General features: G+C 43.4%; 3 protein-coding genes across 3 annotated transcripts; all 3 read left to right on the forward strand.

Moving 5' to 3' along the window:
• The first annotated feature begins 2,101 nt into the window (after positions 1-2,101).
• Positions 2,102-3,748, forward strand: LOC140992353 (tubulin alpha-1D chain-like). Its single transcript, XM_073462664.1, has 4 exons — positions 2,102-2,138; positions 2,235-2,457; positions 2,534-2,682; positions 2,764-3,748. Exons 1-4 carry the CDS (start codon positions 2,136-2,138, stop codon positions 3,742-3,744), a joined length of 1,356 nt encoding a protein of 451 aa, XP_073318765.1. The 5' UTR covers positions 2,102-2,135; the 3' UTR covers positions 3,745-3,748.
• A 1,863-nt stretch (positions 3,749-5,611) lies between these two features.
• On the forward strand, positions 5,612-7,102 carry LOC140992336 (tubulin alpha-1A chain-like). The gene is made up of 3 exons (XM_073462643.1): positions 5,612-5,783; positions 5,894-6,042; positions 6,122-7,102. The coding sequence occupies exons 1-3, from the start codon at positions 5,663-5,665 to the stop codon at positions 7,100-7,102; spliced, it is 1,251 nt and encodes a 416-aa protein (XP_073318744.1). The 5' UTR covers positions 5,612-5,662.
• Positions 7,103-9,026: 1,924 nt separating this feature from the next.
• Positions 9,027-12,765, forward strand: LOC140992003 (tubulin alpha chain-like). The gene is made up of 4 exons (XM_073462197.1): positions 9,027-9,109; positions 10,747-10,969; positions 11,381-11,529; positions 11,616-12,765. Exons 1-4 carry the CDS (start codon positions 9,107-9,109, stop codon positions 12,588-12,590), a joined length of 1,350 nt encoding a protein of 449 aa, XP_073318298.1. The 5' UTR covers positions 9,027-9,106; the 3' UTR covers positions 12,591-12,765.
• The last annotated feature ends 2,042 nt before the right edge of the window (positions 12,766-14,807 follow it).

Raw genomic sequence — 14,807 nt, forward strand, 5'->3', positions numbered from 1 at the left:
CATGAACCAATCTAAATCTAAATATTTTTAAAATACATTGCAAAGCCAATGTCTTTTGGAAATGCTACAAACCTTCACAAAGTAGCACAACACAACACTTACTTACGTGTTTATGTATATCTTGCCTGTATTAACCCATTAATGACTACTACTTGATTTGTACTTAAAAACCAAGACAAAGAATGTACATATAATAACAAGCCCTTTCAAAGTAAAATTTTAAAAAATCCCCTGCTTTGTGTTTGTGAACTTTGTGAAAGAAGACATTACTAATGATGAAGTATTATCAATAATGTAACAACTCATTCCACACTAATATGTTCTTGTATTAGCTGATGTTTTTCCTCTGTACAACACCAGGTGGTGCTGAGGTCAGGACTCAGTTTCTCAGCCCTGCATGACTGGTGCAATAGAGATGGTCCACCATGTTCCTACATTGGCATTTTTACATATTGTGAGTTCATTTGTTGGAGTATCTTCAAATGCTTCATGTCCCTGAAATCTGTACAAGAGCCAACACTAAACATGTTGGTCCAAAACAATTCTGACTGTAGAAACTTTAACAAAATATCTCCCAACACTTCTTCAGTTAATTGAACCTTGAACATATTTTAGTTTTAGAAATATTCCAGTTTTTATGAGCAGAGTGCAAGGTGTTTTATCTGCAACTCATCCAATGCCTGTATTGCTCTGTATTTTTTGCTTACTGTCAAAAGCCTGCAAGTAAAATGCTTCATATCCGTAAAACATGTATATCTAAGCTAAAAGCCTGTGTGAGTCAGGAAACCATAATGATGGATAAAAGAATCTCTGGCTGCAGGAGATTGTTGTTAATGTGAGAATATAACATTTCTTCTCAGCTTTCTGCAATGTCAAACTTTTAGGAAACAATCAAAAAAATAAACTGTGCTTGATGTGACCCAGTTTTAATATCCTTCATGTTACATAACCAAGATATCCTGAGCCTGTTTTGTTTATTAATATATTTATCAATAATCAATCAGACCAAACCTTGCTGACAAACTGCCGGTCAGCCGAGCTTCAGGCCGTGTTGTTCTGTAAATCTACATTACTGCTGACATCCCAGGCTTCATGCCAGCAGCAGCAGTGTGACCTTCGATGTTTCTATAACAACAGGACAACCAATCATGTGGAAAACACACAGAGTAGCCGGGCCTCGTGGAGAGGGCAGAGGAGAGGGGGGTTCCTCTGCTCCGACAATGGATCAAACAGCAGTGAGGAAACAGGCCCGATCATAAAGAATACCCTGTACTACATGTGCTATTGTGGATCTATTTAAGTTTGTTTTTTAGAGCAATCAGCTTGTCCAGGTTACCCACTAATATTTAAAAGATCATATCAGTCTTACCTTAATACATAGTACTCGTTCGTTTTTGTGAAGATATTTTTTAAATATTTTTATTGTTATATCAAGACATCTTCACGTCAGAATGTTCACAGAAATGTTCATGTTCTTATGGCATACAAGCTTATCATGATAAAACAAACTTTTCTTGTTTTAACAATGGAATATTTATATTGTTATAATGTGATAACTTTGTATGTTGTAGTAACGTAGAAATATCTTGATATGACAATTTTCATGTTATACCGTTACACCTAGCTAGGTAGGTTTACAGTAGGCCTATGTTTTGAGTGCTGTCATGTGAAACTGAATTCATCTTCAAGGCTTGGTTTTACTCGCAGCTCAACCTAACCCCTCCAAATGACCAGACAAAGGCATATTTTTGGATTTCACTGAGGCTCCTTTACTGACTCTCGTAGATCTCCATGGAGATCTCAGCCCCCCGCAGAGCCTTGAGTTCATTAATCTCAGAGTACTCTACAAAAACTCCAACAAAACACATGTGGGCGTCATGGTTATACATTATCTCAATGCAGGAAGAAGGGTTATTGATGTGTGGTGGAGCATGTTTGCATAATGTTTTCCACAGCTGAATTATTGACTTTTTCCCCCTCTGCTGAGCTCAGTTAACCCCTTGTTTATTGCAAACACAGCTTGTTACCATAGAGTGTGGAGGAACTATAAGTGCTGGAGGAATCTTAACAGACAGACAGAGATCAGACTTCCCTTGCAGATCTTCAACATCAGCAGCAGGAACTTGGTAGGAATCATGGTAAGATTCTGCAGTTTCAGGCTTTTTAGACACATTTAATCCCAAATGGCATCTCAACCTTTACTAACTTCACCTCTATTTTTTGCGCTCCAACAGCGCGAATGCCTCTCTGTCCATGTTGGTCAGGCAGGTGTCCAAATGGGCAATGCATGCTGGGAGCTCTACTGCCTGGAGCATGGCATCCAGCCAGACGGTCAGATGCCCAGCGACAAAACCATAGGCGGAGGAGACGACTCCTTTAACACCTTCTTCACTGAAACTGGAGCTGGCAAACATGTCCCCAGAGCTGTCTTTGTGGACTTGGAGCCAACTGTCATCGGTACAATCACTGTTTTCTGATGCAAATTGGTACTGTAGAGACAGCTGATTGGAAGCTTAGTGTTTTCTGTTTACAGATGAGGTCCGTACAGGAACCTACCGCCAGCTCTTCCATCCTGAGCAGCTAATCACTGGAAAGGAAGATGCCGCCAACAACTACGCCCGCGGTCACTACACCATCGGGAAGGAGCTCATCGACGTTGTTCTTGATAGGATTCGTAAGCTGGTGAGTTTGGCTGCAAATCTTTTACATTGTAGTTAAAAGTGTAATAATGTATTGAGGGAATTTTGTTTTATTTTCCTGCAGGCTGACCAGTGCACAGGCCTCCAAGGTTTCCTCATCTTCCACTCCTTCGGTGGAGGAACCGGCTCTGGCTTCACCTCTCTGCTGATGGAGCGTCTTTCTGTCGACTATGGCAAAAAGTCCAAGCTGGAGTTTGCGGTGTACCCAGCTCCCCAGGTGTCCACAGCTGTGGTGGAGCCCTACAACTCCATCCTGACCACCCACACTACCCTGGAGCACTCCGACTGCGCTTTCATGGTTGACAACGAGGCCATCTATGACATCTGCCGCAGGAACCTGGATATCGATCGTCCCACCTACACCAACCTCAACAGGCTGATTGGACAGATCGTCTCCTCCATCACCGCCTCCCTGCGCTTCGACGGTGCCTTGAATGTGGACCTGACTGAGTTCCAGACCAACCTGGTGCCCTACCCTCGTATCCACTTCCCTCTGGCCACCTACGCCCCCGTTATCTCCGCAGAGAAGGCCTATCATGAGCAGCTATCAGTAGCAGAGATCACCAACGCCTGCTTCGAGCCTGCCAATCAGATGGTGAAATGTGATCCTCGTCACGGCAAGTACATGGCCTGCTGCCTCCTGTACCGTGGCGATGTGGTCCCTAAGGAGGTGAACTCTGCCATCGCCACCATCAAAACCAAGCGTACCATCCAGTTCGTGGACTGGTGTCCCACAGGCTTCAAGGTGGGCATCAACTACCAGCCTCCCACAGTGGTCCCTGGAGGAGATCTGGCTAAGGTGCAGAGGGCCGTGTGCATGCTGAGCAACACCACCGCCATCGCCGAGGCCTGGGCTCGTCTCGACCACAAGTTCGATCTGATGTACGCCAAGAGGGCCTTCGTCCACTGGTACGTCGGAGAGGGGATGGAGGAGGGAGAGTTCTCAGAGGCCAGAGAGGACATGGCTGCCCTGGAGAAGGATTACGAAGAGGTGGGAACCGACAGCGTAGGTGACGAAGGAGAGGAAGAGGAAGGGGAGTACTAAGAACTTAACACAAGATCTTAGATGTATATTTGCACAGCTTCGCTGGAATTGTATTATTGTGTTATTATGTAATGATTTTACACTTCGAAACAACAATACTTCATTGAAAATAAAGTAAAGCTGTGATGCATTTGTCTGATTTATTTGTGCTGAAATCTGTCTGAAAAGCACATACATTCTGTCATCTAACAATGAGAGGGGCTTGCAGGAATGCTGCAGCCACCACCTCCTATTGTGTGCTGATGATTTGTTTCCCTAACAAGCTCTGTGTGCACTCCAGCAATGAGAGTGCAATGCACACACATCTCTTTGGACGAGCAGCTCCAGATTAGCTGACAGCCGAGAGCAAATAAGGCCTGAGAAAGAGTAACTAGGGAAACTAAACAGGAGCGTGTTCTGGCAGATGCCAAGCAGTTTGTCATTATGTCTCTAGGGTTACCTTCAGTCGCAGAGCTATTTGACCTCAAACAAAAGAGTACATTGATATAAACATAATGGTTATAACACTAGCTCGGATTTCCTTTGAGTTTGTCTCTTGTCAGGAAGCGAACGCTTTAAAACATCAAAACAGTACATTTTTTCATTCAAACTTTGATCAACCTCGCCCATTTAGAAGCCGGGGGCAAATTCTTCTGGTAATCTCTATATTTAAGTATTGCAAGCATTCAGCCAACGCAGCACAACCACAAAGGTAACCCTAACCCTAAATTCTTTCTTTGTGGTGATAAAATTCAGTGGTAATATTCATCACATACATCGATGCTTTGTAATCTGCTGGAAATGGATCTCAGATGTCACCTGGCTTTGAGAGAAGTGTGCTCTAATGTTTTTCTCTGGCAGCCGGCTTCCTTTGCATTGCAAATGAATCTCAACCACAGTGGCGATGCATCGGTTATCTGTAACAAAAGCCTATTCAGGTCACTCTGGGGAGGTATCTGTTTTCTCTCCGCTGCAAGATAAGAAAATGGAGGCTACAAGTGTGGCGTGTTAACAGGGATGATTTCTAATGTGAACAGTGCTCCAGTGGCATGATATTTTTTTTGTGTCTGCTACATGAAAGGTCACAAGTTTCTTCCAGCAGCAAGCAACAACAGCCTGTGTAAATGTCTGTGAGCAAGTTTGAAAGTAAAGTAAAAAACTAACATGCCTTAAATCCAGACTGTGAAATCGAAGGAGAGGGCGAACAGTTATGGGTCATATTTCACAGCCACGCTGGGTATTGTTGGTGGTTACTCATTTGTGTAACAACAGCCGTTGTTCCTTAGATCCGAGCAGGGGAGCATTCCAGTTGATTTTCTTTTTTGTGCCCCTCCTTCTCATCTTTCATCGAAGGCGATGGTGTTTGCTTCTCCAGCTCCTCCAGTTACCACAACATGCCCGGCTGTTGCCTAGTGCTGCTGCTCTATAAAGTGGCTTCCTGTAGTCATGCTTCACACAACATCCCCAGCCACTCATCTCAGGTGAACAAGGGACTGCTTCGAGCAACGAAAACATGGTGAGGACATCTTCATTTTATGTTTAAGTTTGGCACATGAGTGACATTACATGAGTTATGCAAAGAACCCCTCAGAAAGACATTTTTATATCGATATACTGCGTTCAACTCAGTCGTCTGTGTTGAATGTAATAGCTTAAGAGGCTTTTTAAAATGTTCCTGCAACAATTTTTTTTAAAAATTTCTCATGTTGACTGATGTGATGACTTTTATGTAAGGTACCATAAATATTGGTGTTTTTTTAAATGACACTGACAAAGAAACTAGTCCTTAAATTGCTGAATATTGGGGTCTTGACATTTGAACCACTTGTTCTTGCAGCGTGAATGTATCTCCGTCCACGTTGGCCAAGCTGGAGCTCAGATAGGCAATGCATGCTGGGAGCTCTACTGCCTGGAGCACGGCATCCAGCCGGACGGTCAGATGCCCAGCGACAAGACCATTGGAGGAGGAGACGACTCCTTCAACACCTTCTTCAGTGAGACTGGAGCTGGCAAACATGTCCCCAGAGCTGTCTTTGTGGACTTGGAGCCAACTGTCATCGGTAAGATCTTAAGAGTATTTTCAGGATAAGAAAGTGCTGGATTGAGTCTGAATTACATTACATTACATTTGCGAAGGTCTAATTTATACTGTCAATTTTTCTGTTTACAGATGAGGTCCGTACTGGAACCTACCGCCAGCTCTTTCACCCTGAGCAGCTAATCACTGGAAAGGAAGATGCCGCCAACAACTACGCCCGCGGTCACTACACCATCGGCAAGGAGATTATCGACCTTGTTCTCGACAGGAGTCGTAAGCTGGTCAGTTTGCCTGCATTACTTCAAATTTCCGCTCAGGCAATATTAGGTCACAGAGTAAAGATTGCTTTTTTTCCCGCAGGCTGACCAGTGCACAGGCCTCCAAGGTTTCCTCATCTTCCACTCCTTTGGTGGAGGAACCGGCTCTGGCTTCACCTCTCTGCTGATGGAGCGTCTTTCTGTCGACTACGGCAAAAAGTCCAAGCTGGAGTTTGCCATTTATCCAGCTCCTCAGGTGTCCACAGCCGTGGTGGAGCCCTACAACTCCATCCTGACCACCCACACCACCCTGGAGCACTCCGACTGCGCCTTCATGGTGGACAACGAGGCCATCTATGACATCTGCCGCAGGAACCTGGACATCGAGCGTCCCACCTACACTAACCTCAACAGGCTGATTGGACAGATCGTCTCCTCCATCACCGCCTCCCTGCGCTTCGACGGTGCCTTGAACGTGGATCTGACAGAGTTCCAGACCAACCTGGTGCCCTACCCTCGTATCCACTTCCCTCTGGCCACCTACGCCCCCGTTATCTCCGCAGAGAAGGCCTATCATGAGCAGCTGTCAGTAGCAGAGATCACCAACGCCTGCTTCGAGCCCGCCAACCAGATGGTGAAATGCGACCCTCGCCATGGGAAGTACATGGCCTGCTGCCTGTTATTCCGTGGCGATGTGGTGCCAAAAGATGTCAACTCCGCCATCGCCACCATCAAAACCAAGCGTACCATCCAGTTCGTGGACTGGTGTCCCACAGGCTTCAAGGTGGGCATCAACTACCAGCCTCCCACAGTGGTCCCTGGAGGAGATCTGGCCAAGGTGCAGAGGGCCGTGTGCATGCTGAGCAACACCACCGCCATCGCCGAGGCCTGGGCTCGTCTCGACCACAAGTTCGACCTGATGTACGCCAAGAGGGCCTTCGTCCACTGGTACGTCGGAGAGGGGATGGAGGAGGGAGAGTTCTCAGAGGCCAGAGAGGACATGGCTGCCCTGGAGAAGGATTACGAAGAGGTGGGAACTGACACCATCGGCGACGAAGGAGAGGAAGAGGGTGAAGAATATTAAGTTTGAAATAAACAAAACAGAGCATCGTGCTAAGTTCTTTTTAGACTTTAGTAGTATCGAACAAGATTAGATGTATGATCATGTCTAAAGAGAAAATGTATACCTTTGTTTTTAGATTTTGTCTAAAGGCCTGCCATCAAAGAGAGGAATGAAACATGATAAATTGTATAAATCGAGATGACATGAAACACTTTGGGTCTCTCCTGGAAGGTTTTTATGTTGTTGCTCTCATGCCTCTCCTCCAGGCAGAAGGAATTAGGAACTATGTCTATCATATGCTGTTTTTGACAGATTACTGAAATGTAAAACCTTGAACGATCTGCAAAATTCATGTCCTTATCCAGAGAGATTAAGAGGAATTCAGTCCCAAGATATCATCTTACCTATGTGTCTTTGTCCTGAAACAATAAACTGAGATACGTTTCCGTTGGTGTGCTTTGTTGTCAGTAATAACACAACACAGCTCTCAGTCACTCTGCAGAGCTCATGCTTTATTAACTCATGCCAGCACTGAACATTTAAGACTAATTCCTCCTTACAGCAATGCCTGACATAACAGAAATACCTCAGGATTAGGCCTGGATTATTTCATGGTGTTAGGAATAGGTGTCAGAGTTCAGTCCTCATTATTAATGAATATTTCAGAGATGATTATCTGCTACCACTGTTTTATCTTTCCTTTATTTTATGTATTGTCAAATGTTTCTCTGTATTTTTTGAGAACATGTTGAGTTTCTCTTTTTATATTACTTTAATTGGGTTGACTCAAGTTAGTGATGAATTATATATATATTTAATTAATGTACGTGTGGTTGCTGTATGCATGAGAGTCATGCTGCCTTCAGGGACTTCCTGTACATTCTCCTTCTCAAGTTGAGAGATCACCCACAGGACTGTAAGTGAATTCAGGTGCAGTAAAACTGAGATAAAATAGCCTGTAGTGATCATTTGTGCTGGGTATTATGTAATTCTTGAAATTAAGTGACACACGTTTCAGTTATGTCATTTTTAATTAGAAAAAAGGACACTTTTTGGACTGCTAGCCATGTTGCTCCTTGTATTATTACAAATAATTGTTGAAAATAAATGCACTGTTAATTGATATAACCCAGTTAAAAATGATAAAGCAACAAATTAGACTTCACCTGATACCTCCAGAGTAGCCCTGCTTTAGTTTGTGCTTCAGGTTATCATCATTAGAATTTGCATTGAAGGCTCCCCGTTTTAAGCAAACTAGAAGTCAAATTTAAAAGTCTGGGTATTTGTTATACATCTAGCTGGTTAGATGTTCATTTCAGTAGCTATCTGTATAAAACACATAAATGTCTTTAATACATCATCAAAACTCTTATTTTTCACATTCTGTTGATCATTTATGTTAATCTGGTCTATGATGTTTTATTTGTAATGTTTTAAACAACCTACCTCTAAGATTAAAAAGGTGCATTGATGTTTTCTTCTGTTCTGCTCATATAACCGCTGTGTTTTGCTGTGTAGGAGATGCACTGGCTCTGTGTGAAGTGTGTCAGATTTAATTATCACCGATCAAAATAGCTTTGATCACCTTTTTCCTCCTCTCAGTGTGCTCATGCAGCTTTGTATTGATCTGTCACTGAACGCACCATCAAATACCAGTGTGTTTCTACAATGCGTGACTTATTTCTGTTCGTTCCATACAATCAACAAAACGATGGTCTCGATTGTGAAATTGATTATTATATTAAATGCAAAAATTGAGACTGGAAACAGTCCTGTCTCTTATAAAAGGAAAATAATTCAAATTTGCGTCAATGACGCAGCTGAAGTCTCGGAAGCGAAAATTTCGGGCCGTACTTGAACGCAACAATGCGTAACGTTCGCTCCCGCCTAAAGGAAATTCAAACAGCCGCTTTGGCCCCGCCCCCTCGAGACAGTATAAATACAAACGGCTCGTCTTCCGCTCATCAATACTGCCTTCAGCAACCGATTCTTCACCGTCGGATAGAAGGAGAAATAGTCAGAAACATGGTGAGTGATGAAGCAAAAAAGCATTTAAAAAACATACTTCAGTGAGTCAAATAATGTTAAGATTGGCAGACTTTTGTTACTCAAAATGCCGGTTCAATCTAGCATGAATGTCTTAAAAGTTAACATATAACGTTATAAAACGCGTTAAAATCAGATAAATTTTGAGCGATTAATTCAACGTGCTCGCTTCTCTGTTGTAATCGTGCGTTTATGTGCGCAACGTTGTCTCCTGTGTCACTGAACGAGGCCAAACTACTGGCGCAGTCTGAACTAAAATGGAGGTGAAGTTAGCGTTACACCGTTAAACTCGTCATTTTTGACCGTATTGAACGTTTTACTGTCTGAATTACTCATCGTAATAGTTTGTAGGAGATGGTTTGAGCTCGTGTGTGTGTGGCCGACATGACGCTGCAACTTCAGAGGCGCCATCAGATAACGCCCAGTCCGTGAATGTTACACAAAGGTAGGGCTTTGCGGTAGTATGGGGGCAGGGAGGAGAGCCTCTCCCTGTCCGTAAAGATTTTTTACCCTCCTCCATGATGGGTGTCTTTTTTTTTTTCTTTCCTGTCACTGATGTGCTGTCGGCCCGGCTCGGCCTCTGTTTGGGAGGGGTATGAAGGCAGAGTGAAGCCACCACAGGTCCGCAGCGAGGCAGGCCGCCATGTGACGCAGCAGTCATGATTTATGGAGTTGTAAAATGTCGTCACCTGAGGCTACACATTAACAGGTTCCCGTCCCAAGTGCGCTCTGAAAGAAGATGGAGGACACTGGACTTTTCCAGAGATTAACATTCAATATATGGCCCATTTTATTCATAAATAATATAAATACATCAAACAGTTTTTGATGACCTGGTTCAAATTGATCAAGTATTTAGTTAAGGCTAAAACTTTATTGATGCCATGTGTTTTTAATGCATATCAATATCTGCTTTTGATATGAAGAAAACTAACAAATCTACAACAGGTGGAGTACATGTATTTAAAAACGTAACCTGTAACAGCCACTGAGAGGAATTTTTAGTTCCTCTCAGTGGAGAGTTACTTAGTTTTGGTTGTTTTTTGTGTTCAGTCACTATCGTCACGACAAAAAAGAATACAACTATTGTATTTTGCGTACATGTTTTTCCGTTGTGATTAAATTTAAATCATTTTTCCAATACTGGAGGTTAGGTTGAGTGGCAGCAAATCATCAGCCTTTGCACACATTTATAATACTTGACAGAGGTCATTTTAATTTTAATATACAAATGCAGTACAGTTTATTACGTTTCTTCTTGACGGTATGAAAAGGGATATGAGTATTCCGTATCAGTTGCACACTAATTATATTTTTATTACCAGTGTTGCTAAAAAAAGATATTTGATCACTAACGGCTGTAAGTTTGGGCTGTTGTGATGCTTTTTATAAAAATCAAACCAGGCCATATGACGACAAGCAGACTGGTACTGAGGCTCTGAGGAGCTGTTGATGTGTGATCTGGGTCAGTCAGGGCTCTGCAGACAGATCTGAATCTGTTGGCTGAACACAAAGCAGAAAAATGCAGTGTCATCACTCCTACAGTACAAATTCTGGTAACTATATTTGCCTCTTTTATGAAAAAACTAATAACTGATCTTTGTCTCTTCTCTCCACAGCGTGAGTGTATTTCTATGCATGTCGGCCAGGCCGGAGCCCAGATGGGCAATGCATGCTGGGAGCTCTACTGCCTGGAGCACGGCATCCAGCCGGATGGTCAGATGCCCAGCGACAAGACCATTGGAGGAGGAGACGACTCCTTCAACACCTTCTTCAGTGAGACTGGCGCTGGCAAACATGTCCCCAGAGCTGTCTTTGTGGACTTGGAGCCAACAGTCATCGGTAAGGACCAGATTTACTAAACACTGAACTACTTGCTTTCATTAGATTTAATAATATTCTCAGTATTGCTTAATTTCCAGGATATTGTCTTCCATCTTAACAATATTTGTGGTCTAAATGTGTCAGACAATAGTGGAATGACATCACTATTTTACACATAAGGCAACAGAAACACTTCTCACATTTATTTCATGAGACGGGTGTGTAGAGGAGGGTCGAGTGATTTTAAATTAATACACTGCTCGTTCAACACAACATTCTTAAAGGATGCTGTCTAAACACAAGTAGCATCACATGATTTTATCTACATAACCACCACATGTTTAGTGCCAACTTTCAGGAAATTATCACTAGTGTGGGTCTCAAGAGCTTAGAGCATCACTCTAAACCAGTATTGTCATTGCTCCTCAGATGAAGTGCGATCTGGAACCTACCGCCAGCTCTTCCACCCCGAGCAGCTGATCACAGGCAAAGAGGACGCAGCCAACAACTACGCCCGCGGCCACTACACCGTCGGCAAGGAGATCATCGACCTTGTTCTGGACAGGACCCGCAAACTGGTGAGTTCAAATTCTTGCGACAGTGTAAGAACTCGTGTCGATTCATGCGACCGAACATTTTGATCACTTTCTGTATTTTCCTGCAGGCTGACCAGTGCACAGGCCTCCAAGGTTTCCTCATCTTCCACTCCTTCGGTGGAGGAACTGGCTCTGGCTTCACCTCTCTGCTGATGGAGCGTCTTTCTGTCGACTACGGCAAAAAGTCCAAGCTGGAGTTTGCAGTGTACCCAGCTCCCCAGGTGTCCACAGCTGTGGTGGAGCCCTACAACTCCATCCTGACCACCCACACTACCCTGGAGCACTCCGACTGCGCCTTCATGGTGGACAACGAGGCCATCTACGACATCTGCCGCAGGAACCTGGACATCGAGCGTCCCACCTACACTAACCTCAACAGGCTGATTGGACAGATCGTCTCCTCCATCACCGCCTCCCTGCGCTTCGACGGTGCCTTGAACGTGGACCTGACGGAGTTCCAGACCAACCTGGTGCCCTACCCTCGTATCCACTTCCCTCTGGCCACCTACGCCCCCGTTATCTCCGCAGAGAAGGCCTATCATGAGCAGCTGTCGGTCGCCGACATCACCAACGCCTGCTTTGAGCCCGCCAACCAGATGGTCAAATGCGACCCTCGCCATGGGAAGTACATGGCCTGCTGCCTCCTGTACCGTGGTGACGTTGTACCCAAAGATGTCAACTCCGCCATCGCCACCATCAAAACCAAGCGTACCATCCAGTTTGTGGACTGGTGTCCCACAGGCTTCAAGGTGGGCATCAACTACCAGCCTCCCACAGTGGTTCCTGGAGGAGACCTGGCCAAGGTGCAGAGGGCCGTGTGCATGCTGAGCAACACCACCGCCATCGCCGAGGCCTGGGCTCGTCTCGACCACAAGTTCGACCTGATGTACGCCAAGAGGGCCTTCGTCCACTGGTACGTCGGAGAGGGGATGGAGGAGGGAGAGTTCTCAGAGGCCAGAGAGGACATGGCTGCCCTGGAGAAGGATTACGAAGAGGTGGGAACCGACAGCGTCGGAGAGGAGGATGAAGGCGAGGAGTACTAGGCTGCTGAAACATCTGCACCCTGCCGTGTCTCCATACCCCAGAAAGAAAAGCCGTACACAAATGTGCTCTGAATTTTGTGATTGTTTCATGTTCTGAAGCAATATTGGACTGGTTGGTTTAGTTCTGCACATTCCTGTTAAGTTTTTAACTCTGCTAATAAAAATGCAAAGTTAATCGTTGTCCTGTGTTTGCTTCAGAGAGCACACGATGTCGCATTGACATCGGTCAGGTATCTTTTTAAGAGCTGTAACAAGCAGTCGATCAAAAGAAAGTATTAATCATTCTAGTCATGTTATAATAACGTAACAACCTGCAGTATTATATTTAAAGTGACATAATGGTGGATTTCAAGATTTAAAAAGTAAAATGATTTACTTATGTCTGTCATGATGTTGACCAGAAGTGTCAAACGTTTTCTGATCATTTTCCTGTTTAATCGACTCGTAGTTTAGTCAGTAAACTGAACATCTCACCACAGTTGTGCTGGTCAACATTTTACATGAAAACTAGTAAATAGGCCAATAAAGAGTAAAAAACAATACATTTTTCTGCACTTATGTTTCTAAAAAGATACTCAAGATTAATGTTCTGTGACAAATGAATTTTCATTGTTTTGTGAATATAGAAATAATGCCACATTTCATTTGACTTTTATGGCATATAACTCATACCAGCACTGAACATTGAAGTCTAAATCCTCTTTACAGAAATGCCTTACGTAACAGAAATTAGTCATGTTAGTGATGAATTATATATTTAATTAATGTATGTGTGGTTGCTGTATGCATGAGTCATGCTGCCTTCAGGTACTTCCCGTACATTCTCCCTCCCAAGTTGAGAGATCACCCACAGGACTGTAAGTGAATTCAGGTGCCTGTTTACAGTAAAACTGAGATAAAACAGGCTGCAGTGATAGTTTTTGCTGGGTATTATGTAATTCTCAACGCTAAGTGACGCAGAGTGACTGATGTTTCAGTATTGAAGAGAATAAAGGACATTTTTAGCCAAGCTGCTGCGTCATGATTTGTAGGGATACAAAAATATATAGAATACTTCTATTAAAAAATGACACTGATTAAAGAAAAACTATATAACCAAATTAAAAATGATAAGGCGAGAGTTCAGGCCTCACCCGAATCAGTTTGTGCCTCAGGTAATCATCATTATTACATTTTATAATCTGCATATTATTAAATATTTGAGTCTCAGTGTTTTAATCACACTAAACAGAAGTCAAACTTAAAAGCGGGGCTATTTATTATTTAGATTTGTAGATATTCTTGACATAATTTATCTTGTTGCTAAGAAGAAATAGCCATATATGTGGCCAGACCTATTCTCCTAACAAATGATCATTTTGCAAAGCACAAAAATACGTTAAAGGTGTAATATGTAAGAATTGGCCACCTCTCACGCAAATAGTGGGCAGCATATCACCAGAGAACTGCTAACTGCTGCTAACTGTAGCTGCCGTTAGCTAGTTAGCACAGCTAGCCACGCAGCTATCCGCCCGAACTGCGAGCTCAGAGAGGTATTTAGAAAGAGAACGGGCCGGGGCTAGCTGGTTAGATGCTCTTTACAGTAGCTATCTGTAATAAAACACGTAGATGTCTTTAATACATCATCAAAACTCTTAATTTTTCACATTCTGTTGATCATTTTTGTTAATTTGGTTTATGATGTTTTATTTGTAATGTTTTAAACAACCTACCTCAAAGATTAAAACGGTGCATTGATGTTTTCTTCTGTTCTTCTCATATGGCCGCTGTGTTTTGCTTCGTAGGAGATGCACTGGCGCTGTGTGAAGTGTGTCAGATTTAATTATATTTAAAAATAGCTTCGATCAGCTTTTTCCTCTTCTCTGTGTGCTCATGCAGCTTTGTACGTAGTGATATGTCCCTGAACGCACCATCAAACACTAGTGTGTTTCTACAATGCGTGACTTATTTCTGTCCGTTCAATACAATCAACAAAACGAAGGTCTCCAATGTGAAAATGATTATTATATTACGTGCAAACAATGAGACTGGAAACAGCACTGCCGCTATTCAAAGATAAATGATTCAAATTTGCGTCAATGACGCAGCTAAAGTCTCGGAAGGGGAATATTTCGGGCCGCACCTGAAGGCAGCGCTCAACCATCGCTCCCGCCTAGAGGAAATTCAAACGGCCGCTTTGGCCCCGCCCCGTCGACACAGTATAAATACAAACGGCTC

Source organism: Pagrus major, chromosome 24, assembly GCF_040436345.1.
Source record: "Pagrus major chromosome 24, Pma_NU_1.0".
Lineage (NCBI taxonomy): Eukaryota > Metazoa > Chordata > Actinopteri > Spariformes > Sparidae > Pagrus > Pagrus major.